At 56.3% G+C, this 23363-nt stretch overlaps 2 protein-coding genes across 21 annotated transcripts in view; both read right to left on the reverse strand.

Moving 5' to 3' along the window:
• On the reverse strand, window positions 1–20136 carry AK1 (adenylate kinase 1). 3 transcript variants are annotated; one of them, XM_033191996.1, is made up of 7 exons: window positions 11351–11471; window positions 8360–8398; window positions 6778–6813; window positions 6433–6596; window positions 5581–5697; window positions 1816–2007; window positions 1–1571 (listed from the first exon to the last, which is right to left on the reverse strand). In XM_033191996.1, the coding sequence occupies exons 2-7, from the start codon at window positions 8364–8366 to the stop codon at window positions 1503–1505; spliced, it is 585 nt and encodes a 194-aa protein (XP_033047887.1). In that variant the 5' UTR covers window positions 8367–8398; window positions 11351–11471; the 3' UTR covers window positions 1–1502. The 3 variants fall into 3 exon arrangements, with proteins under 3 accessions (XP_033047887.1, XP_033047877.1, XP_033047898.1); XM_033192007.1 differs by lacking the exon at window positions 11351–11471 and adding an exon at window positions 19980–20136 and having other exon boundaries at window positions 4–1571; XM_033191986.1 differs by lacking the exons at window positions 8360–8398; window positions 11351–11471 and adding an exon at window positions 7131–7286.
• Window positions 20114–23363, reverse strand: part of ST6GALNAC6 (ST6 N-acetylgalactosaminide alpha-2,6-sialyltransferase 6) — a 23137-nt gene continuing 19887 nt past the window's right edge. For 9 of the 18 annotated variants that reach the window (XM_033191882.1, XM_033191865.1, XM_033191834.1 and 6 more), the window contains 3 exons: window positions 22278–22385; window positions 21285–21577; window positions 20114–21250 (listed from right to left, as the gene is read on the reverse strand). In XM_033191882.1, the coding sequence (XP_033047773.1) occupies window positions 21135–21250; window positions 21285–21577; window positions 22278–22385 (517 nt within the window). In that variant the 3' untranslated portion in view covers window positions 20114–21134. Of the gene's footprint in view, window positions 21582–22277; window positions 22386–23363 lie in introns of all 18 variants that reach the window. The other 9 variants (XR_004432698.1, XM_033191966.1, XM_033191942.1 and 6 more) reach the window with 4 other exon arrangements.

The raw sequence follows: 23363 nt of genomic DNA on the forward strand, positions 1-23363 counted from the left end.
TAACTTAAAATCGTTTATTTTAAGGGAAACTTTAAATAACCAATGGAAATGAAAAACCAGCCCCACTTGCTATGACCAGCCCCAATTGTTCGGATTTCATTCGGGCAGGTGTGGCCCACAGAGGCTGTCTTGGCTTTAAAGGGAGCCCAGCTTGGGCCACATCAGGTGTTAAGGACACATGAGCACCAAACTGAGCCTTTCTCAGTGATGAGGTCAAAAAATGAAAGAGCGCAGGAAAGGTTCTCCCCAGGGGATTCTGGGGTGTCCCCAAGTCATCTGGGGCCCTGCATGCTTCGGGCCAGGCTGCTCTGGTAGGTCCATGGCCGTGGCAATGGACAGCATACACTCCTCACTCAGTGTGTTCTCATCTTGACCTTGAGGTGGAGGTGAGGGGGACATGGAGTCCGTTTTAGAATTGCAATGGCTCAGAGAGGGTGAGCTGTGTCCAGGGCAACACAGGGGGAAGTCCTTCGGTCTCACCCATGACCATGATTCCCCCAATTTCTTTTTTTTTTTTTTTTTTTTTTTGAGACGGAGTCTCGCTCTGTCACCCAGGCTGGAGTACAGTGGTACAATCTCGGCTCACTGCAACCTCCACCTCTCGGGTTCAAGCAATTCTCCTGCCTCAGCCTCACGAGTAGCTGGGACTACAGGCATGCGCCACCATGCCCAGCTAATTTTTGTATTTTTAGTAGATAAGGGGTTTCGCCATGTTGGCCAGGCTGCTCTCGACCTCCTGACCTCAGGTGATCCTCCTGTCTCAGCTGCCCAAAGTGCTGGGATTACAGGCGTGAGCCACCTCGTCCAGCCTCCCCCATTCAATTTCAGTAACATGACTCCCCACCCACCCATGCCATCGAGATGCCCTTTTCAGACCCTCAGAGCCTCTTGCACCAAGGAAGCCAAGGCACTGCCCACTGGGCCGGCTGGCGTGGGCTGCCCGCACTGCCCAAGAAGCCCCACTCAGCCCATGACCTTGCTGCCTGTGCAGTCCAGGCCCCGGCAAGGGCCAGGCATGGAACATATGCTCAGAGCGATGGGGGTCAGGGCCAAGGCCACAGAGCAAGATGCAGAGGAGCCCAGGCTGGGACCGGCTGTGCGTGAACATGAGCCCCTCAGAGCAGGGGCCCTGCCACTCAGCACCAGGTCCTCAGGCCAGAAATGCCCTGTGCGAGGAAGGGCCTTGGGCCTCCCACCAGAGCTAGAGGAGGGGTGGCTGGCAAAGGGAGGCTGAGGAGGAACGGAGGGTGAGGGGCTGGGGACTCCTGGCCAGGTGGGCACAAGCACACGAATCAACTCCGACTGGAAGCAGAGAAAAGCAGTAAAACCAAATGTCCTTAGAAATTCCTTTAGTGCTCAGCTGTCCATGAAAACAGGATAAGCGGCTTCCTCCGTCTGTGCTCAGCCGGGCAGGGTGGAGGTGCTGTGCTCAGGCCAGGAGGACCTCGAATCAGGACAGGGGTGGGGTGGGGCTCTGAGCTGGGGAAGCGGCTCCAGTGTTGCTACTTCAGGGCGTCCAGGTGGGTGCAGACCTGGGAGAAGACACTGTCTACGGAGCCCTCAGCGTTGACCTGCAGGGAGACAAGCCGTAAGGGCTGAGTCACCAGGTGGAGCCGGGTGGGCCTCACCATGGCAGGTCCCAGAGGCCAGGCCTGCCTCCCCGAGCCCAGCCTAATTGACAGCAGCCCCTCATTGAACCAGTGGGGAAACCAAGGCTCGGAGAGAGGGGCTGGCCTAAGGCCACACGGCGAGCTGAGGCTGAACCACATAGGAACCCGTTTTTCCCGGAGCTCCCCCTGGGCCCGCGGGGCCCACCTTGCGCACAATGCCGCGTTTCTCATAGAAGGCAATGACGGGTTCTGTGGCCTTGTAATAGGTCTCCAGCCGCTTTTTGATGGTCTCCTCATTGTCATCCACGCGCCCGCTGGTCTCTCCACGTTTCAGGAGCCGCTGGGTCATGGTCTCGGGGCCTGCGTCCACATACAGCAGCAGTGTGGGCTGTCCGATCTGCAGGCGGGCACCATGTGACAGGGACCCCATTCCCGCCCCCTAGGGCCATCTCCTCCCCATCTTCCCATCTATGAGGCCCCAACAGATACCCCCTCAGACCCTCAATCCCTTCCCCAAGGCAGCCTGAAAGACCTTCCTAAAACCAATCTTTCCTGCCACTCCCCTGCTCAAACCTCTACCATGGCTCCCCAGAGCCCTCAGGAGAAAGTCCACACTCCTTGCCAGACTCAGAGAGCCTGACTCTCTCTGTTCTAGGCTCTCATCCACCTCCTTCCATGCCAGACCTGTGCCCATGCTGGTCCCTCAGCTGGGAGCCCTCTCCCCCAAGCCTGAGCCTAACTCACCTTCACCTCAGTACCAAGCGCCAGGTTTCAACTCAAAGCTCACTTCTTCAGGGCGGTCTTTCTGATGCCACCCCCTGCCCCCCAGTACTCCCAGCCTCCTGGAACAGCCTCTTCCAGTGCCTTTATCTTTCCTTAAGCAGGCCTCCCAAGGGCCCCTGAGGGCAGGGAGGCACCTGTCTCACAATTTTGGGGTCCTTTGACAAAGGAACAAGGGATGAGGGAAGGGGTGAGCGGCTGCTGAGTTCTGGGGGGCTCTGAGCAATCTGACTGTCACTGGAACATCATGTCATCCATGTCATCCATGGGACGCCTTGGAAAGGCAAGAGGAATAAGGCTCTGCAGCCCCTGCCTCGCTCAATCCGACCACCACAGCTGCCTGGCTGGGAGGGCAGAGCCACCCGTGACTGCCACAGCTTTAGGAATGGGATTGGGACCTTCAAGCCCTGCCTCCTGTTTCCAACTGCCTGGGCCAGCCCTCAAGGCCTTCTGCGCACCTTTGGCCCTGGGCCCCTGTCAAGGCCTTGGGGCGCTGCCTCTCAGGTCAGGCTGTTTCATGCCTCTTTCCAGCTGTGTGACCAAGAGGCTTGCCCAAGGCCACACAGCTGGACAGAGGTGAGAAGCAGCCTGACCTCCGGCGTCAGACTGACCTGGACCCACGCTCACCCCTGCCTTCGTCCAGCTGTGTGACCTGGAACAAGCCCTTTGTCCTCGCCTGTGGTACCCATCCTGATGCTCATCCCTAGCCCTGCGTAGTGAAGGATTCGGGGTGACAGCGTCAGCTGCCTTCAGGGAGGACAGCTCCTCCTGTCCAGTGACCCCGCACCACCCAGCAGCTGCTTCTATCTTACAGATTACCATGGGGGCAAAGGCGGGCCTGGACCCAGCACTCTGACCTTGACTTCAAGGCTACCTGCCCCTCATCATCATCCATCAGCTACTGAGCTCCCCCAGGGCACAGACTCACAGTCTCTGGTTCATCTGGGTCTCCAGAACCAAGCACAGTAGGCTCTTTATACACCCCCGGCAGAGGTGGTAAATCTGGGAGAGCCAGCTCAGCCTCTGGGCTTGAGATTCTGGCTGTGGGGCCTCAATCTCCCAGTCAGGACAATGGGCATTTAGCCCGAGGAGCCCACACCGGGCACTGCCAGTCTCCAGAAAAGCTCTGGGTGTGAACCGGCCACACTTCCAGGCTGACTCTCCCTCCTTTGGTGAAGCCCTGACGCCCCCTGGTGTCCAGAGCCAAGAAGACCAGCTGCCTGGACCCCTGGAGGCCACAGCAGGCCTGGGCCCAGGGCTGAGCCTGAGCCTGCCGCCCTCAGCGGCACCTACAACAGCCCTGGGAGGGTGAGGACTTTTTTTTTTTTTTGAGACGGAGTCGTTCAGGCTTGAGTGCAGTGGCTATGGCTCACTGCAACCTCCGTCAGCCGGGTTCAAGCGATTCTCAGCCTCCTGAGTAGCTGGGATTACAGGCACCCGCCACCACACCTAGCTAATTTGTGTATTTTTAGTACATGAGGTTTCACCATGTTGGCCAGGCTGGTGTTGAACTCCTGACCTCAAGTGATCCGCCCTCCTTGGCCTCCCAAAGTGCTAGGATTTCAGGCGTGAGCCACCGAGCCCGGCGACTTTCATTAACTCTATTTTCTAAACGTGGCCCTGAGGGTCACAGGTGATACCACACAGCTGGTACGTGTGAGCCAGGCCGGGACATTCTTCAGAACTGTGGCACCTGACACAGCGTCAGGGGTGAAGTCTGAAGGAATCCAGCTAACCCCCATTTCAGATAGGGAAGGTGAGGGGCAGAGTGGGGTAGACACTTTCCTGAGGTCGTGCAGCCATTCAGAGGTCAGAAAATATGGCCTCCTACCCCCAGATGAGGCTGGAAGCTACGGAAGCCCAGAAGGCCCCACGGAGACGGGGCATGGGAATGAGACATGGGGATGGGAGTCTTATCCTGCCCTAGCCCACTGGGATGCTGGTTAGGCTCCCCGCAGCCCTTGCCGACCTCTCCCTCCTAGGCCCTTGCAGTCCCATCTGTTTCTCCCATACAGTCTTGTGACACCGAGGTAAAGGTGTATGTGTGTGCACAGGGCCATGTGTGCGAGCACGTGTGCATCCCTGCATATGTGTGCTGCATCTGTGTCACGCATGTAGAGGAGTACGGTATCCACTACCGTGTGTGTGCACACGTGCATGCACATGCCCGGCCTTCCTTGTGTGTATGAACTTGTGGGCTTTGTGCACGTGTGTGTGCAAGTGTCCACGTGTGTGTGTGTGTGAGGTGTCTCGCCCTGGGAAAGGTGTGTCTGCAGGGTGCCCGTGCTAGGAAGCTCAGGGCTATCATTTTCCAGGCCTGCTCTTTCCAGCCAGGCTCCTCATGACCCCTGGAAGCAGACTGATGTCCCTCCATGGCATTTGCAGCCTCCAGCCAGCCTGGAACATCCCTTGTCGCCCTGCCCACATATTCTGTTCTCCCCACACTGGCCTTACCTTTCCAGCCCTGCCAATGCTGTTCCCTGACTTTCTGTGTGTTTATGGGGAGCCAAGCCCCACACTTGAAGGGTGCATCCTGTCCAGTCCCCACACTGCCCCTTAAGGCAGCTGTGACCTGGTCCCCCCATTCCCTGCATTTTGCAGATGGGAAAACTAAGGTTCAGGAGGCAGAATGACTGGCCCAAGATCTCAAGCCGTTGAGCTGGAATCTGAGCCCAGGTTTGGGAACTCCCCTGCCTGGCGCTTCCCCTTCTACACGTTTTCTTCTACACTTCCAGGAAGTCTTCCTGGTTTTCCTCCTCACCCACACTCCACGAATTAGCCCCTGCTCAGAACTCTGACCTGCATAGCAGCCCCCGCAGGCCCGCCCATGGGGATGGGAGTCTTTTTTTTTTTTTTTTTTTGAGACGGAGTCTCACTGTGTTGCCCAGGCTGGAGTGCAGTGGCGCGATCTCGGCTCACTGCAATCTCCACCTCCCGGGTTCACGCCATTCTCCTGCCTCAGCCTCCTGAGCAGCTGGGACTACAGGCGCCCGCCACTGCGCCCAGCTAATTTTTTGTATTTTTAGTAGAGACGGGGTTTCACCGTGGTCTTGATCTCCTACCTTGTGATCCGCCCGCCTCGGCCTCCCAAAGTGCTGGGATTACAGGCGTGAGCCACGGCGCCCGGCCGGGGATGGGAATCTTATCCTGCCCCAGCCCACCAGGATCCCCACTTGGGTCAGTGCCTTACCCGTCGCTCAAACTCTTCTCCTTGCTGCACCTCCCGCGGGTAGCCATCGATCAGGAAGCCTTTGGAGGTATCGACTTTGGCCACCATGGCATCCCGGAGCATGTCCAACACTGTTTCCTGGGGCACAGCAAATGAGGAAGGGGCCATGAGCCTCTCCTCCCCATCCCTTCTCCCGGTCTCTGTTCCAGCTGGTCCTGCCACCTGAAATGCCCTCTCCCCGACACAAATGTCCCAAACAAGCCTCCCCCTAAGGCTCCGCGGAATTGTGGAGACCTGGACGGAGTGAATGAATGATGCGATGCATTCACTACTGATAGTATTCACTGAGCCCCTCCTTCCAGCCAGGTGCTGTCCTGGGTCCCGAGGACATGGCCATGGGACAATCAGACCTTCCCTGCCCTGGGAAGCTCAGGGACTGGTGAGGAGACAGACACATTCCACAGATGATTTCTCCATTTCCAAGCATGGCACAGGTTGTATGGGAAGAGAAGTGGGGCTTCTGGAGTAGAAAATTGGGGGGGGGTCTTAGGCCAAATCTGGGGAGTTAGGGAAGTCTGAAAGCTGAAGAAGAATATTCCAGGCAAGGAGTATGGCTAGTTTGAGGGGACAGAGGCCAGGGTGGCTGGAGGATGGAGGGCAGGGGGAGAGTGGGGGGCAGGGCAAAGTCCTGCAAGGTCTTGGGAGCTTCTGGAAGGAACTTTCTGTCCAGGGCAATGGGGAACTACAGAAGGGTTTGGAGCCGGGGGCGGTTACGATCAGCTTTGCCTGTGTGTCGTGGGCTGTGCTGCTGGTGGGACACCTAGTCAGGGCTCCCGTCATCCCCTGCCCCTCTCCCCACCAGGGCCCACTCACCAGCGGAACCAGCTGTCCCTTCTCCATGATTTCCGACAGCTTCTTGCCCCTGGCTGAGCCTGAGCTGACCTCGGCCCGCAGGAGGTCACCGGTGGAGAGGTGGGTGTAGCCATACTTCTGCACGATCTTCTCACACTGGGTGCCCTTCCCTGAGCCAGGCCCACCTGCAAACGCCCACCCATTCACAAACCCCAAGACACAGGGTCCGAGGAGGGACAGGGGCTGCCAGGGTCTCCCGGCGAGGGAGGAGCAGAGCCCAGGGTGCAGCCCCAGGCCCAGGCTCCCTCCAGCGCCTCCCTCCAGCAAGAAGACCCTTGCTGCACCACCCACCTGCCCGCAACTCACCCACCACAAAGATGATCTTGGTTTTCTTCAGCTTCTCTGTGGGAGAGAAAAGGGGAGCAGGGCTCAGTCACTCGCTGGACTCACAGCCAGAGGCACCTCTGGAGTCCCAGGCCTGTGCTGGGCCCCAGGCGGAGGGACAGACACCGCTGGCGCTCCTGTCAGGGAGGCAGACAAGTCACAGCCCAGAGTGAGCAGGGAGCCTGGGAGACGTCTGGGAAGGGAGGGCGCCCCAGGCAGCCAGACGGGCGGAGGCAAAGGCCTAGAGGCTAAGTACTCTCCGCACAGCCAGTGGGCTGGGCCGCCAACCCTCATGACGCCTCCCTGTGGGTGGCTGGACCCCAGGGGCTGGTCACCTCTGGCCCTCAGATCGTCTTCTCTGCGGGGGTCACTCGAGGAGCAGCAGCCCATAGTCCCGTCCTGCCGTGTCTCCCGTGTCCCCTGCCCTTCCCCTCTCAGGCCCTGGGCTGGCCCATCACCCGCCTCCCCTGGCAGTGCCAATGTGGGCTTAGCAACCACAACATATGTTGCCATGCAGACGGTTGCCGGGGTGGAGGGCTGTGGTGGGCATGTAGAACTCTTGCCCAGAGAGGGTGGTGAGTTTGGCTCCAACCTGTCTCATCCTCCCTGCTGTTAGATCCCAGCAAGGCCACAGCCCCACTGGGCAGAGGAAATCCGAGCTCGAGAGAGGCAGGGCCTGCTCAAGGGATGCCAGAACCCAAACCGGAACTCAGGCTCCTCCCCTGGGCTCTGAGGCTCCCTGCTTCCCAGGGAAATAGAGGACCAGGCTGTATCCCACCTTGCTGTGTGACTTAGGAAAGGCCTGTCCCTCTCTGGTTCTCTGCCCCTTCCAGTGAGGGTGGGCCTTGAGGCTGGAGGGAGGAGGTGGGCTGGGTGGCTCCCAGGGGCCCTCCCAGCCATGAGGCTGGAGCTCTATAGGAGCTGTCAAGAACGGCTCCTCAGGCGGGCTCCTGTCCCGGGGTGGGGAGGCCGCAGCCCTGTGGCTCTTGATGTTTGGAGCTCAGGCAGCAGCAGCAGCAGGCCCGCCGAATGTCTTTAAGAGCTGCCCAGGCCAAGGCACAGTGCCAGGGACTGGACAGATGGTGCTGCCAGCAGCTGAGGGCGGGCCTGTTCTGGACTCTGCCCGCCCGTGTCTCCCTCTAAGTCCCAGCCCATGGGAGCCAGGAGAGTCCAAGACTTCCTCAAGGCCCACCCTCACTGGATGATAGGGAAACTGAGTCCCAGAGAGGTATGGGGATTTGCCTTGTCCTCATTAGACCTGCTGTTTTGTGTATCTGTGGCCTCTCCACGGGGCAGGGTCTCAGCTCTATAAATCCAGCATAGAGGATGTGTGCTGGGGCCCTCAGGAGACTTGGGGAGGCCTCATCACTTCTAAAATTAATATTGGAGCTGGCACATCCCGTGAGAGGCCAGAGGAAGATACTGGAGGCTCCCAGCCAGGCCCCCTCTGGCAGCCCCAGAACCTTCTCCAACCCCTCCCAGAATGTCTCCCTGAGAGTGCACCCCCTTAACAATCAGGCACACTGAGGCCCAGGCAATGGGCAAAAGAAGAGGAGGCTCATACCTTCCATCCTGCCGAGGTCCGGGGAGCCGTGTCAATGCTCTGCAAGACAAGGGCACACGCTGGGGAGGGATTTTCCTCCTCACCCTGACTCACCTTCTGCTAAGCCACACCCAAGGCAACCGGTGTGTGCCAGATCTGACACGCAGTCTGAGGGCAGAGGGGGCTGCTGGTGGCAGGGAAGGCCCAGGACCTTCCCTGAGAAAGTCACCTTGGGAAAGTGACCTTGGAAAAATCACCTTTCCTCTCTGGCCTCCCTGGCTTCACCTGTCACAGAAGGGCAGTAGCTGTCTCCCATCTACCTGGGTTCCCACTGGAGGGGCTGGGACGGTAAGGATGGCACCGAGGGACATAAACAGCGACCACACAACTGCAGAGCTGCTCCCCTCTAAACTCTCAGAAAACAGGGCGCGAGGCCAGCGTCTGCTCAGATGCCTTGACGAGGCTCCCCAGGGCCGGAGGGAAGCTGCCAGGAGGCGGGAGGTGGCCAGAAACTATGTGTGTCTGGGATGAGGTTTGGATGGGGATCCTCTAACGGACACAGAGGCCTGAGGTGGAGGAATCTACAGCAGCCACTTGCATGAACACAGCCCTTTATAGTTGTCAAAATGAGGTGGTTCCAGGCCCTTCACCTCTACAGGTCCAGCACCCAGCCCCACGCATGGCCCCTGCACCCCCATCCTTTGAGGCTTTACTGCCCCTACCTTGGCCTCAGCCTGCCCATGAGCCCAATCACATCTGCGACCCCACCCTGTGCTGCCACAACCCCAGGACCTCCCCCACCTCACCCCCCATCTCAGGATCGCCCCTGGACACCTTTGGCCCCCACTTCTTCGCCCCCACCCACCAGCCCTCCCCAAGGCCACTCACGACCACTACAGCCACACTCCCCTCCAGCCTTGACCTCCAGCCAGCAACCCCACCCACACTGGGACCTCCACCCCAGGCCACCCACAGCACCCTCTCTACTTGGCTTCAGGCTCTAAGGACTCCCATCCCTGTGCAGGCAGCCCAGGCCTCTCTCCCCAGCCCCAGACATCCAAGCCCCACAGACAGGCCCCAGGAGCCTCACAGGCTTCCCAGGCTCTGAACAGCCCTCCCCAAGTCCCAGTTCCAGGCCCCTTTGGCCAAGCCATAGGCCGAGTCAGTGTGAAGGCCCCCCCTCCTCTCCACAGCCCTGCACAGCCACTGCCCAACCCTCCGCTCCCCAGGCTCTCTCCATCTGTCTCCTCACCACTATGTCCTGTGCTAAGCAAGAGGCCGGGCCACTGCCCCCGCCTCCACGTGGGTCTCGAAGCCTCCACACCCTGCCAGGCCATTTGCAGGATTTTCTCTGGCAGGCATCAGACCACATCACACACCCGCTTACAACTTTGCATGTGTTGCCCTCTCGGCTCCCAGACAAAGCCTGGGCCCCTTGACATAGTGGACAGGTCCCGGTGAGCTGACCTCTGCTCCCTCTGCAACCCTATCAGTTGCCACTGGCAGATGTTGTACCCAATGCCTGGATGCCTTTCCCCACCTCACTATTGTGTGGGACTCAGTTCAGGAAACACCTCCTTCAGGAAGCCTTCCTGGACTCTGCCCTCCACTCCCACACTGGCAGGTGCCTCCTGGAAACCTGCCCTGCACCGCACAACCACGCTGTACTGGACCCCTCTTCTGTGCTGTGGGCGTGGGGTCCCACTGACTGGGCCTGGCACAGGCTGAGCACAGGGCTGGGGAGCCTCGTTCCATCCTCACTGCCATCTTGGGAGGAAACTGAGGCATGGGGAGGAGGACAGGCTGGTTCGAGGGCCGGCTAGGGTCCATCTCGGCCCTGGGTTTCTGCTACTCTGGGCCTGGCACCCAGTAGGAGCTGAAGTGGCTTTGCTGATGTCCCTGCTGCCCCAGGCAGGAGTGGCAGCCACTTTTCCTGCTGAGTGTGCTTCAGCGGGGGTAGGAGCTGCCAGGTGCCCCTCAGCAGCTGCCCATGGGAGGGGGAGTGTCCTGGGCCAGGAACAACCACAGTGAAGCCCTGAGAAGTGGCCTCGACCCTGCCCTGCCCTGCCCCCTCCTGGTAATCTAAGCCCCTCCGCCCTGCTGGCACCTGCCAATTCCTTGATCTAAAATAACTTGGGTTGTGAGGAGGCCTCACAGAGGACAGGGGTCTAGGATGGAGTTGGGTTACGGGCTAAGCACCCAGGCCTTATAAGGCCCCTGGGTTGAGGCCCCAGCGACTCCTAATATGACTGGATGGTCTGCTAAGGGGTCTGTGGGGCCGAGGCCCAGAGGGACGGTGACTTAACCCCAATCACAAGGCAAGGCCAAGGCAAGCCCAGGTCTTCCAGCTTCTGACCCAACCTAGTCGTTTCCCAGTGGGTAGCAACTGACTAGGGTTCGAATCCCAGCTCCATCACTTAGCTGTGTGACCTTGGGCAGCTGGTGCCCCTCTCTGGGCCTGTCCTGCTGCTGTTGAGGAGTACCAGGTGGCCACTGAGCAGTGCTGCCGGGAGGCCCCAAGCGCTGGCCCTGGGGCTCTGGTCAGGAGGCTAGGGCAAGCTCTGAGCATCCAGGGGGTGATGCACCCAGCACTAGAAGTGGTGTGACAGTATAGCCCCACCAAGCACAGAGGCTGCCCCTGTCCAGGTCCTCTGGGGCAGGGAGCCAGGCCACAGCTCCCCCTCTCTGGGCCCCAGCTGGGACATACCAAGGGCAGTGACCTGGAGCCCCAGGAGTGCCAGCCAGAACAAAGGGGTGACTATCTGGGAGGCTGGAAGGGGCTGCAACACACACCACGCACACGCACACGCACGGATCCACAAAGGCACAGGCAGCGAGGCACAGATCCCCAGCGTCCAGGGAACAGCCACGCAAACACACACGAATCACAACCACGGATACACAGCCTCACAGACCCCAGAGAGCCCCACACCAGCACGCCCCCGCCCTCCCCCGGTGCCGCTGCCCCTCCCCGCGGAGGCGCCCCCCAGACACGCTCGGGCACGCACTGACCTGGGGAGGGGTGCGGGTGGGCGCCGGGGCCAGTGCGTGCCCTACCCGTCCTCGCGGCCGCCGGCAAAGGCGACTATTTATAAGGCTGTCAGCGCGCGGCATGCCGGGAGCCGGCGTTCCCGAAGGCAGGGAGGGCGGGAAGGAGGGAGGGAGAGCGGACCAGGGACCGGGAAGCGGGGCGGTACCGAACCCGAGCCCGGGTGTGCGGCGACACCGCGCCCGGCACCATGTGCCCCGCATCGTGCACCCCCAGGTGGCTGTGCCCACACACGCGAACTACACTTTACAGTTTGCCGAGAGTTTTTCATTGCGGTACCCCCACTGTGCCTAAGGTACACTCCAGGGTACAAGGCCAGGCTTTCCCTATGATAGCTGGAGAAACTGAGGCTCAGAGAGTAGTGGCTCTTTGCGCAAAATCCGCAATGGTGGCAGAAAGACGCCAGACCAGGGAGCAAGGGGACTGAGGCATGGACTCAGGGGCTTTGCTGGCCACAGTTCCTAAGCCCGCCCTCAGAGCCTGCCCAGAGGCCCTGGCAGAGACCCACCTGGGACTCCTCACCTGTTGGGAGGGACCCTTGGAGTTTCTCTGGGGCTGGAACTCCCCCAGAACCCCAAAAACCACCCAGTAAGGTAGAAGATGATAGAAAACCAGCCCTGCTCCCCTGGAGCTGCCAGGCAGCTCACTCATCCCAGTGAGTGAGCGCTAGGATGTGGGACATTCAGAAGGCTGTGGATAGCCAGAGAAGGGATTTGCGCTCTTGATAAAAAGAATAGATCCCAGTAATGAGCACTCCTGTGCTAAGCAGCAGACTCCAGCCGCATCTGCGAATCCTTAGACACAGCAGAGGAACGGGAGGCGAGCATGTCAAATACCTTGCCTAAGGTTCCCTGGTAGAAAGCCACGTGTTTATCCAGCGTTTTGCAGGGGGACTGGCACATAGTAGTAGGTGCTCAGTGATGTAGCTGGGCAGGAATGGGAGCCCAGGCAGCAGCCCCAGATGGTGAGGTGGGTTGAATTTGGAGTTTGTATTATAGGCCCTAGGGAGCCATAGAAAGTATTTGAGCAAGAGAGTGAGACTACCAGGAGATAGAGAACACCTTCAGTGGTGGTGCCTTAGCAACCACAACAGCCAGGAGACCAGGAGGCCTAGCATCTCTGCTACCTGTGATGTCAGATAAATCCTTACTTCTTGGGACCTTAGTTTCCCCATCTGTCGGGGGGCAGGTGCAGTGGGGTCAGAGTTCTGCATTAGAAGCTGTTTGAAAGGCCCTCTCAAGGGTGTGTGCATTGGCACCTTTGGGGAAAGCAATTGACAAAGTAAATCAAAATTTCAAATGGACTGGGCATGATGGTCACTCCTGTAACCCCAGCATTTTGGGAGGACGAGGTGGGAGGATCACTTGAGCTCACTTGAAGCCAGGAATTCTGAGACCAGCCTGGGAAACATAATGAGATCCCATCTCTAAAAATAACACACAGAGACACACACACTTCAAATGCACCCTTCTACTTTAAGAAATTTGTTTCAAGGAAACATGTGGGCACAAATTTGCATAGGAAGGTTTTAAAGTGCCAGCAGGGACTCACTGGGATGATGGCACAGCCAGGGTGGGTGAGGAGTTGGCAACTTTCCCATAGGGTCTGAGTGAGAAAGGAAGCCCAAGTTGTTTGTGGTTAATGGGACAAGAGGCTTCAGACACACATAGCATTGGTAAGAAACAGGCAAAAAAGCCGGGCGCTGTGGCTCATGCCTGTAATCCCAGCACTTTGGGAGCCTGAGGCGGGTGGATCACCTGAGGTCAGGAGTTTGAGACCAGCCTGGTCAACATGGCGAAACCCCATCTCTACTAAAAATACAAAAATTAACCGGACGTGGTGGCGCAGGCCTGTAATCCCAGCTACTAGGGAGGCTGAGGCAGGAGAATAGCTTGAACCCAGGAGGCGGAGGTTGCAGTGAGCCAAGATCACGCCATTGCACTTCCAGACTAGGCAACAGGGCAACAAGAGCGAAACTCCGTCTCAAAAAAAAAAGAAAGAAAGAAATAGGCAAAAAGCCCCACTGCACTCTTCTGATCCCACCTGCATAAAAATGACTTGAGGTCATGTGCAGTGACTCACGCCTGTAATCCCAGCACTTTGGGAGGCCGACACAGGAGGATCACTTGAGGCCAGGAGTTCAAGACCAGCCTGGGCAACATAGTGAGACACTGTCTCTACTTTTTCTTTTTTTCTTTCTTTTTTTTTTTTTTTTGAGATGGAGTCTCACCCTGTCGCCCAGGCTAGAGTGAAATGGTGTGATCTCGGGTCACTGCAACCTCCGCCTCCCAGGTTCAAGCGATTCTCCTGCCTCAGCCTCCCGAGTAGCTAGGATTACAGCCATGAGCCACCACACCTGGCTAACTTTTTGTATCTTTAGTAAAGACGGAGTTTCACCATATTGGCCAGGCTGGTCTCAAACTCCTGACCTTGTGATCCACCGTGTCAGCCTCCCAAAGCGCTGGGATTACAAGCATGAGCCACCACGCCCAGCCTCTCTTTTTTTATTATTAAAAGTAGTAAATTTTAAAAAGACTCCAAACATGCAAGTATGTGTGTGTGTGTGTGTGTGTGTATGTGTGTGTGTAAAATCTATTCTCAGACTTTTCTCTTTTTTTTTTGCATCTTAACTCTACAAAGTTAAAATTACATTGTCTTACAATCAAATTGAAAACATCTTAGAGTGGGTGAAATGAACAGGACAGAGAGGGCAGGTGTGTGCCTGCGACCGCCTGGCTAGAGGCGACACTTCCACTTCCTACTTAAAGGCTTCCCCAGGCTTTTTTTTTTTTTTTTTTTTTTGAGACGGAGTTTCGCTCTTGTGGCCAAGGCTAGAGTGTAATGGCATGATCTCAATTCACTGCAACCTCTGCCTCCCGGGTTCAAGCGATTCTCCTACCTCAGCCTTCCTGAGCAGCTGGGATTACAGGCATGCGCCACCACACCCAGCTAATTTTTATTTTTAGTAGAGACGGGGTTTCTCCATGTTGGTCAGGCTGGTCTCGAACTCCCGACCTCAGATGATCTGCCTGCCTTGGCCTCCCAAAGAGCTGGGATTACAGCGTAAGCCACCGCGCCCAGCTGGCATTTTATTTATTTGTTTGTTTATTTATTTATTTATGAGACGGAGACTCGCTCTGTTGCCCAGGCTGGAGTGCAGTGGCATAATCTTGGCTCACTGCGACCTCTGCCTCCCGGGTTCAAGAGATTCTCCTGCCTCAAGTCCCCCAGTAGCTGAGACTACAGGCACGTGCCACCACGCCTGGCTAATTTTTGTATTTTTAGTGGAGGCAGGGTTTCACCATATTTGCCAGATTGGTCTCGACCTCCTGACCTCAAGTGATCCACCTGCCTTGGCCTCGGCCTCCCAAAGTGCTGGGATTACAAGCGTGAGCCACTGCGCCCAGTCCCCCAGGCTTTTTTTTTTTTTTTTTAAGAGACAGGGTCTCACTGTGTTGCCCAGGCTGCAGTGCTATGTCAAAATTATAGCTCACTGCAGCCTCAAATTCCTGGGCTCCAGCAATCCTCCTGCCTTGGCCTCCCAAAGTGCTGAGATTACAGGTGTGTGCCACAGTGCCCAGCCACCCAAGCATTTTTGTTTTTCCATACAATGAGCGCATATATATATATATATATATAACAACTTTAACATGGATAAATCTTGAGGACATTATGTAAGTGAAATAAGCCCGTCACAAAAAGGCAAATACTGTATGATTATTTTACACTGAAGTATCTAAAGGAGTCAAACTCATAGAAAAAAAGTAGAATGGTGGTTGCCAGGAGCCGGGGAGGATGAGGAGGGGAGGATTGCTCTTTAATGGGTACAGAGTCTCAGATCTGCAAAATGACGAAGTTTTGGAGCTCTGCTATCCAACAGTGTGAAAACTGTTAAGATGATTAATTTTATGTTATATGTTTTTTGTTTTGTTGTTGTTGTTGTTGAGATGGAGTCTCACTCTGTCTCGCAGGCTGGAGTGCAGTGGCCGGATCTCAGCTCACTGCAAGCTCCACCTCCTGGGTTTACACCATTCTCCTGCCTCAGCCTCCCGAGTAGCTGGGACTACAGGCGCCCGCCACCTCGCCCGGCTAGTTTTTTGTATTTTTTTAGTAGAGACGGGGTTTCACCATGTTAGCCAGGATGGTCTCGATCTCCTGACCTCGTGATCCGCCCGTCTCGGCCTCCCAAAGTGCTGGGATTAGAGGCTTGAGCCACCGCGCCCGGCCGTTATATGTTTTTTACCACAAGTTTTAAAATAAAATAAGTAATTTTTTAAAATTAAAAAACCAATTTTAAGTATCTATTTTATTTTATTTGCATGTGAACTATGGATTTTCTACCAATTCTATAATATTAACGTTTCAGAATTTTATTTCCCAGGTATAACCTAAGAAAAGAAAAAAAGAGAGGGACAGAAAGACTGGAAGAGGGAAAGAAAAAAGAATTGCTTGGAGCCTGGGTGCCGTGGCTCACATCTGTAATCCCAGCACTTTGGGAGACTGAGGCAGGAGGATCGCTTGAGCCCAGGAGTTTGAGACCAGCCTGGGCAACATAGCAAGACCCTGTCTCTACAAAAAAAAAAAAAGTTTTCATTATCCAAGTGTGATGGTGCCTGCCTGTAGTCCCAGCTACTCGGGAGGCTGAGGCGGGAGGATTGCTCAAGTCCAGGAGGTCAAGGCTACAGTAAACCGTGATCACACCAGTGTACTCCAGCCTGAGACACAGAGCAGGATGTTGTCTCAGAAAAAGAAAAAATTGCATGGAGGAAAGATCTGGAAGATTATACCCTAATAGGACTCGGCAATACCCTCCCTTTCTATCTTCTATCATTTGTATTGTTTTATGATCAAAAAATCTAAAAACAGAAACATATAAAAATGAAACCAATTTTTAAAAAATATTTTGTAGCTTGTGACATTTAGGAACAAAATTAAAATGAAAATATTTTGGTTAAAGAAAAAATTCTAGCTAGGCGCGGTGGCTCATGTTTGTAATCCCAGCGCTTTCGGAGGCCGAGGGCAGATCACTTGAGACCAGGAGTGTGAGATCACCCTGGCTATCAAAGTGAAACCCCACCTCTACTAAAAATATAAAAATTAGCTGGGTGTAGTGGTACACGCTTGTAATCCTAGTTGCTTGAACCTGGGGGGCAGAGGTTACAGTGAGCTGAGATCGTGCCACTGCACTCCAGTCTGGGCAACAGAGCAAGACTCCGTCTAAAAAGGAAAGGAAAGGCCGGGCGCGGTGGCTCACGCCTGTAATCCCAGCACTTTGGGAGGCGGAGGCGGGCGGATCACAAGGTCAAGAGATCTAGACCACGGTGAAACCCCGTCTCTACTAAAAATACAAAAAATTAGCCAGGCGCGGTAGTGGGCACCTGTAGTTCCAGCTACTCAGGAGGCTGAGGCAGGAGAATGGCGTGAACCCGGGAGGCGAAGCTTGCAGTGAGCCGAGATCGCGCTACTGCACTCCAGCCTGGGGGACACAGCGAGACTCCGTCTCAAAAAAAAAAAAGAAAGGAAAGAAGAGAAAGGAAGAAAGGAAGGGAAGAGGGGAGGGGAAGAGGGAAGGGAAGAGGGGAAGGGAAGAAGGGAAAAAGGGAGGAAGGGAAGAAGGGAAAAAGGGAAGAAGGGAAGAAGGGAAGGAAGGGGGAAGGGAAGAAGGGAAGAGGGGAAGGGAAGAAGGGAAGAGGGGAAGGGAAGAGGGGAAGGGAAGAGGGGATGGGAAGAAGGGAAGGAAGAAGGGAAGGGAAGGGAGAAGGGAAGGAAGGGAAGAAGGGAAGGGAAGGGAAGAAGGGAGAAGGGAAGAAGGGAAGGGAAGAAGGGAAGGGAAGGGAAGAAGAGGAAGGAAGAAGGAAGGGAGAAGGGAGGGAAGGGAAGAAGGGAGGAAGGGGGAAGGGAAGAAGAGAAGGGAGGGAGGGGAGGGGAGGAGAGGGGAGGGGAGGGGAGGGGAGGGGAGGGGAGGGGAGGGGAGGGGAGGGGAGGGGAGGGGAGGGAAAGGAAGGGAAGGGAAGGGAGGAAGGGAGGAAGGGAAGGAAGGAAGGGAAGGAGGGAAGGAGGAAGGGAAGGGAAGGGAAAAAAATTCCAGGACTTGAAAACAAACTGACATAGGGGTTGCAGGGGATGTACCCGGGCCTCCTCACTCTGAAGTTCACATGTGGACCCACCAGTCAGCACGTAGTGGGATTGGGGATTGCCCCAGGGGGCCTGGCTGGTGGGGCATCCGCAGGAAACAAATGGATGCAGAAAGCAGCTGGACGGGAAGCTGGACGGGAAGCCCAGAGAGGAGCGGCTGCCATTCATAGGTTTGCAGCTGGTGGGAGGCGCCCCCTCCCAAGGAGGGGTGGGGGTAGGGCCCTCTGCACAGAGGGAGGAAGCACTAGCCTCACTGAGGTACCCAGGAGAGGGGTGCAGGTGCAGATGGAGGTGCAGGAAGGCCTCAAACGCCAGACAAGGCTGTAAGTTTGGAGCTGGCCAGTGAACAGGGAGCCATGAAGGTTTCAGGGCAAAGAGGGCTATGATGAGAGAGGCTTCAGGAAGCTCACTTTAGCAATGAGTGGGCCACTCTCCACTGGGTCCCACTGAGGGGGTGAGAGATTGAGGAGTTGGGGACTAGGCCCACCAGAGTCCCACCTCCTGATGCTCCACTGAATTTCCCCCTGGGGAACCGACCCCCTCTTGACACCCCTCCTACTGACCTCTCCCTCCTCCAGGGACAGAGAGAAGAGCCACAGCATTCTGGGAGGAATTCTACCTTGAAACCTCTGCCAGGGCTGGGTGTGGTGGCTCACGCCTGTAATTCCAGCCTTTGGGAGGCCGAGGCAGGCGGATCATTTGAGGCCAGGAGTTCAAGACCAACCTGGGCAACATGCTGAAACCCCTCTCCACTAAAAATACAAAAATTAGCCAGGCATGGTGGCAAGCGCCTGTAGTCCCAGCTACTTGGGAGGCTGAGGCACGAGAATCACTTGAACCCAGGAGGCAGGGGTTGCAACAAGCCGAGATTGCACCACTGCACTTCAGCCTGGGTGACAGAGTGAGACTCCATCTCAAAAAAAAAAAAAAAAATAGAGGAAGGCCAGATGTGGTGGCTCACACCTGAAATCCCAGCACTTTGTGAGGCTGAGGTGGGTGCATCATGAGGTCAGGAGTTTGAGACCAGCCTGACCAACATGGTGAAACCCTGTCTCTACTAAAAATACAAAAATTAGCCGGACGTGGTGGCATGTGCCTGTAATCCCAGCTACTCAGGAGGCTGAGGCAGGAGAACCGCTTGAACCTGGGAGGCGGAGGTTGCAGTGAGCCTAGATTGCGCCACTACACTGCAGCCTGGGTGACAGAGTGAGTTTGTCTCATAAAAAAAACAAAAAAAAAACCTCTTCCTGGATCCAGGTTCCCAGAAGCCTTTGCATGGGGTTGGATGGGTGCCATATTCCCATATTCCCATGCCCATGCACGGCTTTCCGTTCCCCATGTAGACTTTACATGGAGTCCCAGTCTCTCTAGCACCCCCGGCCCCACTGCCACTGTTACTGTGTCTGGTCGGCCCCTGGGCCCTGGGCCATGCTACCTGTCAGCCTCCTGCCCATTCTGCTGTGGTCCCATTTGACTTCTCTAAGCAAGACAAGAAAGATTAAGGCTCTCGGCCCCCTCAGACTGACATTTATGGCCTTGCCTTATGCCATCTGGCCCCAGGCAGTCTCATCTCTCACTGCTCCCTCCTGCTGTAGCCTCACTGCCTACTGGGTGAAGCTGGGGATCCCACCATGAGGCTTCTCTGTGGGCCACTCCTCCCATCAGACACTCCTGCCCTCATCAACTGTGCCTAATACAGTGCGCAGCATGCGGCTGCTTATTGGCTACGTGAATTGAGAGGCAGATACAAGGTGCCATTCATGTCTCCCAGCCCCAATCACCACCATCCTGGCTGGCCCAGTGCCCGGAAGGGTTCTCTTTCCTGTCCCCAGCAGCTCAGGGGCCCTGGGGGATCCCAGCAGGCTGCCTGCCCGTGTCTTACACAGTCACTCTTTGTTAGGCCTCGCCCCCGAGGGCATCTTATCTGCCCACACAGTTTGTAATCTCTGGAGTCACAGACCCCTGCCTCCTGCCAACCTGGAGTACACAGCCCTTTTGCAGAGAGGCTGGTGGCAACTCGGAGACCACCACTCACCACACCCCTGCCAGCATTACAGCCCGCCAGGCTCCCTCCTGCTGGGTTTGGCAGGAAATCGCAGCTCCCAGTCATCAGGTCCCCAGACCCTTAAGGAGCTGAGAGATCTCTGGCTCTGTGGCCTGGGCTGTCTTTCCCCCACCCCTTCTGCACTCACTGCTCAAACTCTTCTCCCAGCTTCTGTGCGAATTCTTCCTAGTGCACCACGGGACTCCTCCCTCCCTGGAACCTGAGCTCCTTGAGGGCGGTGTCTGGTCTCCTTTTGCCCTTGAAGGAATTGGGGCTCTCAGAGGCGAAATGACTTGCCCAAGGTCACACAGGCAGGGTGAGGTGGGGACAGGAAAAGCCAGATGGGTCTGGCTCCACACGCCCCCACCATTCCCAGAGTCCCCAGGCCTCCACTCAAGATGCAAAATACACACCTCACTGGCCACTGGCTCTGAAAAAGCTGAGGATCGCTTTACTGGAATCCCCCAACCGGAAGACGCAGTCCTGAGGCCTCATGCAGCGCTAGGCCAGAAGGCTGTGCTCGACGCAGGAGACAAAGGACACGAAGCCGGAGCGTAGGTGTGTTTATTCCTGTACAAATCATTACAAAACCAAGTCTGGGGCAGTCGCCGCCCCCACCCATCACCCCAGTGTGCAATGGCTAGCTGCTGGCCTCCTCCATCTGGTCCCCTCGGCCTCACAGCCTCCTCCTGAAGCCCTCCCCTTCCAGGCTCCAGAAGAACAAGAGACAAACACAACCCACTGAGGCCCAGCTTTAATAAAGTGCCTGATAACAGAGCCAGGGGACAGAACCCAGGCGACACAGCTCCCGGCAGTCATCCCAGGATGACAGGGGGTCGGGGGAGACCCACGGAAGCCCCCAGTGGCTCCAGACAAAGGAGCAGCCCCAAAGGCACCTCCAACAGTTGGAAAACCTCCCTGCTAGAGGGCAGAAGAGGAGTCCTGGCATTAAAGAGCCAAGCTAATGGCAGCTGGCTGAGGGGCTAAGAAAACAGCTTAAGATTTGTCCCACTCCCTTCACAGTCCCCTAACCCTAGAGGAGTTTGCGCAAAAATACCCCAAAGTTTTCCAGGAGGTGGGGAGGTCACCCCAGACCCCCCAAAGAGCTGAGCCTCCCAGCAAGGGATAGTGGCTGAGAGGGTCCAGACGGGGAGGACAGACCCGAGGGCACTTGTAGGGGAGGTGGAAAGGGTCTCAGACTCCGCACTGGAAACTGGTGTGGGCAGAAGGGTGCCCGCAGAGGGGGAAGGGTTTGTCCAAGGTCGCTCACGGCAGAGCCAAGACCTGGATGCCAGCCTCCCACCTCTGGGACCTCCCCACCGCCCCCACAACCTCCACAACCCCAAAAATTCTCTGGCCAGGCCTCCAGGCAGCTTCTACCCCCACACAATATCTCTTTCTGGTGCTAGAAATTGAGGGGACACCACCAAGTTCCCAGCTCCTTGGGACAGGACCTCATTATCCCAGTAGAGTGGGGAGTGACTGGGGGGTCCATTCCCGGGGCTCTGAACCAAGGTCTCATGGGAAAGGACATGTCCTTAGCCTCAGATTGACTCAGAAATATCCCTCTACCCTGACTGACTGTGCGCAGACCCTGACTGCACAAGAAAGACACCCCTGATTAACCACATAGACTCCCAAATCCCTGATTGGCCAACAGATTCCCCAAGCCCTGATTGGCTGGAGGATAAATCCTCCTCAAGGCCCTGATTAGCTGGGAGACACTCCGGCGAGCTTTGATTGACCAGAAGGTGGTCCCTGGCCCAGCGGCTGGGCGGAGGCTGCTTCTCCTCTGACCCTCCTGAGGTCCCACAGGCTGGGTGGCTTAGGTCCACGAGGGGTGGGAGAAGGTGATGTCATACAGCTGGGCCCACGACGAGAAGACCCTTTTCTCGGTGATAAAGCGGTGGTGGTTGCCCTTGCGGCTGTGCTCATTCTGGATGTAGGTGACACATTCGTCCGGCCCCTTGGGCTCATAGTAGTGGTAGGGCATGCGCTGGAGGCGGGGCCGCTGGCTGGGACAGAGCAGACGGGAGTCATCAGGGCAGGGTGGGTGCTGGCAGGGTCCTTGCCCTTTCAGGCCCTCGCCTGCCATAGGACCTCAGTAAGAGAAATCCCCACACCTCCTGGGGCCTCGGTTTCCCCATCCGTAAAATGGGTGCAGGGTGGACTAGGTTTGTAACCACCAAACTTTTTTTTTTTTTTTTAATGCAGTGGCACTTTTTCCTTTCCCCAAGAGGGCGGCAGTGTAGAGCAGTGGTGAGGGCTGTGGGCACTGGGGCCTGGTCCCTCTTCCTGCTGTTTGGAGGACCTCTGGCTACTCATAAAACATACTCCTCAGTTTTTCTCATTTAATAAATGGGAAGATTAACAGTTCTTATGCCATAAGGTTGCTGTGAGGAGTAAGTGAGAGACTACATGTAGCCATGCTTGGTACCTGGTCAGTACTCAGTAAAGTATAGCTGTCCCCTAGTGGGCTCTTCATATATAATGCTCCTACTAATAGTTATTATTAATAAATAAACTGGCTGAACTTGGAGTGGAGGCCCCTGAGGAAGCAGAAGAAGTCTAGATCCCTGCAGAACAGTTTGAAAACAATGAAGCAGAGGCCCTCAAAGGCACCTTCAGCCAAGGTTTCCAGCCCTCCCAGCTCCATCCTCCGGCCAGTGCCTGAGTGTTGTCCTGGGAGGGTGCTGGCAAGGAAGGCTCACCTGCAGTAGTTCGGGGGGACCATGCCATATACGTGCACGTGGTCACACAACTCCACCGCAATCACCATGGTAAACCAGCCTGTGCTCAACCAGGAATGAGACTTCTCCCTGGGGATGAATAGGGGTCACGATGAGGGTGCATGTAGGCAGAGATGGGAGCAGGTGATCCAGGGTCACCCACGTGGAGTTCCCTGGAACTCCTCCCATCCACCCATTGGGGCCCCACCCCCACTTTGGTTACCCCAAGTCCAGCCTCGTGTGGGAGCATGGCATGTGGCAGAGGGCTGTCCAGGCAGAGGTGAGGGGTGTGGAGGGAGCTCCTTTGAGGGAAAGAACAGGAACAGGGCATGCTGAAAATGAACTGTCTCCTGGGGAGCCGGGTCACAGTTGGGCAGGCTGAGTGACTATGATGATGGAGCATGCTAAAAACAGCTGTGCCCATGCTAGAAGCAGACTCCTAAGGGGAGACTAACCACATACGTTCATGCTGGAGTGACTGCAGTTCAGAGCTGGGCCTGAAGGAGTAGCCCAGAACCAAGAGCTGTGCTCACACTACAGTGGCCACCAGCCATGTGTGATTAAGATGGGCTGTCTGTGTAAATACACACTGCATTTCTTAGGTAGTATGGAAAAAAGAAGGGAGGCCAGGTGTGGTGGCTCATACTTGTGATCCCAGGGCTTCAAGACCAGCCTGGGGAACATAGTGAGACCTCATCTCTACAGAAAATTAAAACTCAGCCAGGCGCGGTGGCTCATGCCTGTACTCCTAGCACTTTGGGAGGCTGAGGTGGGCGGATCACCTGAGCTCAGTAATTCGAGATCAGCCTGGCCAACATGGCGAAACCCTGTCTCTACTAAAAATACAAAAATTAGCCAGGCATAGTGGCATGTGCTCGCAGTCACAGCTACATGGGAGACTGAGGCAGGAGAACTGCTTGAATCCAGGAGGTGGAGGTTGCAGTGAGCCGAGACTGCACCATTACACTCTGGCCTGGGCAACAGAGTGAGACTCCATCTCAAAAAAAAAAAAAAAAAAATAGACTGGGTGCGGTGGCTCACGTCTGTAATCCCAGCACTTTGGGAGGC

This window comes from Trachypithecus francoisi, unplaced genomic scaffold (genome assembly GCF_009764315.1).
Source record: "Trachypithecus francoisi isolate TF-2019V2 unplaced genomic scaffold, Tfra_2.0 Contig01585, whole genome shotgun sequence".
Lineage (NCBI taxonomy): Eukaryota > Metazoa > Chordata > Mammalia > Primates > Cercopithecidae > Trachypithecus > Trachypithecus francoisi.

Coding starts and splice junctions, on each gene's coding strand:
- AK1 (XM_033191986.1), bottom strand. CDS start 7,185: ATGGGCTGCTGCTCCTCGAGTGACCCCCGCAGAGAAGACGATCTGAGG. Junction 2,008..5,580: donor GAGAAGAGTTTGAGCGACGG/GTAAGGCACTGA, acceptor GCCCGCCTGCAG/ATCGGACAGCCCACACTGCT. Junction 1,572..1,815: donor AACGCGGCATTGTGCGCAAG/GTGGGCCCCGCG, acceptor GTCTCCCTGCAG/GTCAACGCTGAGGGCTCCGT.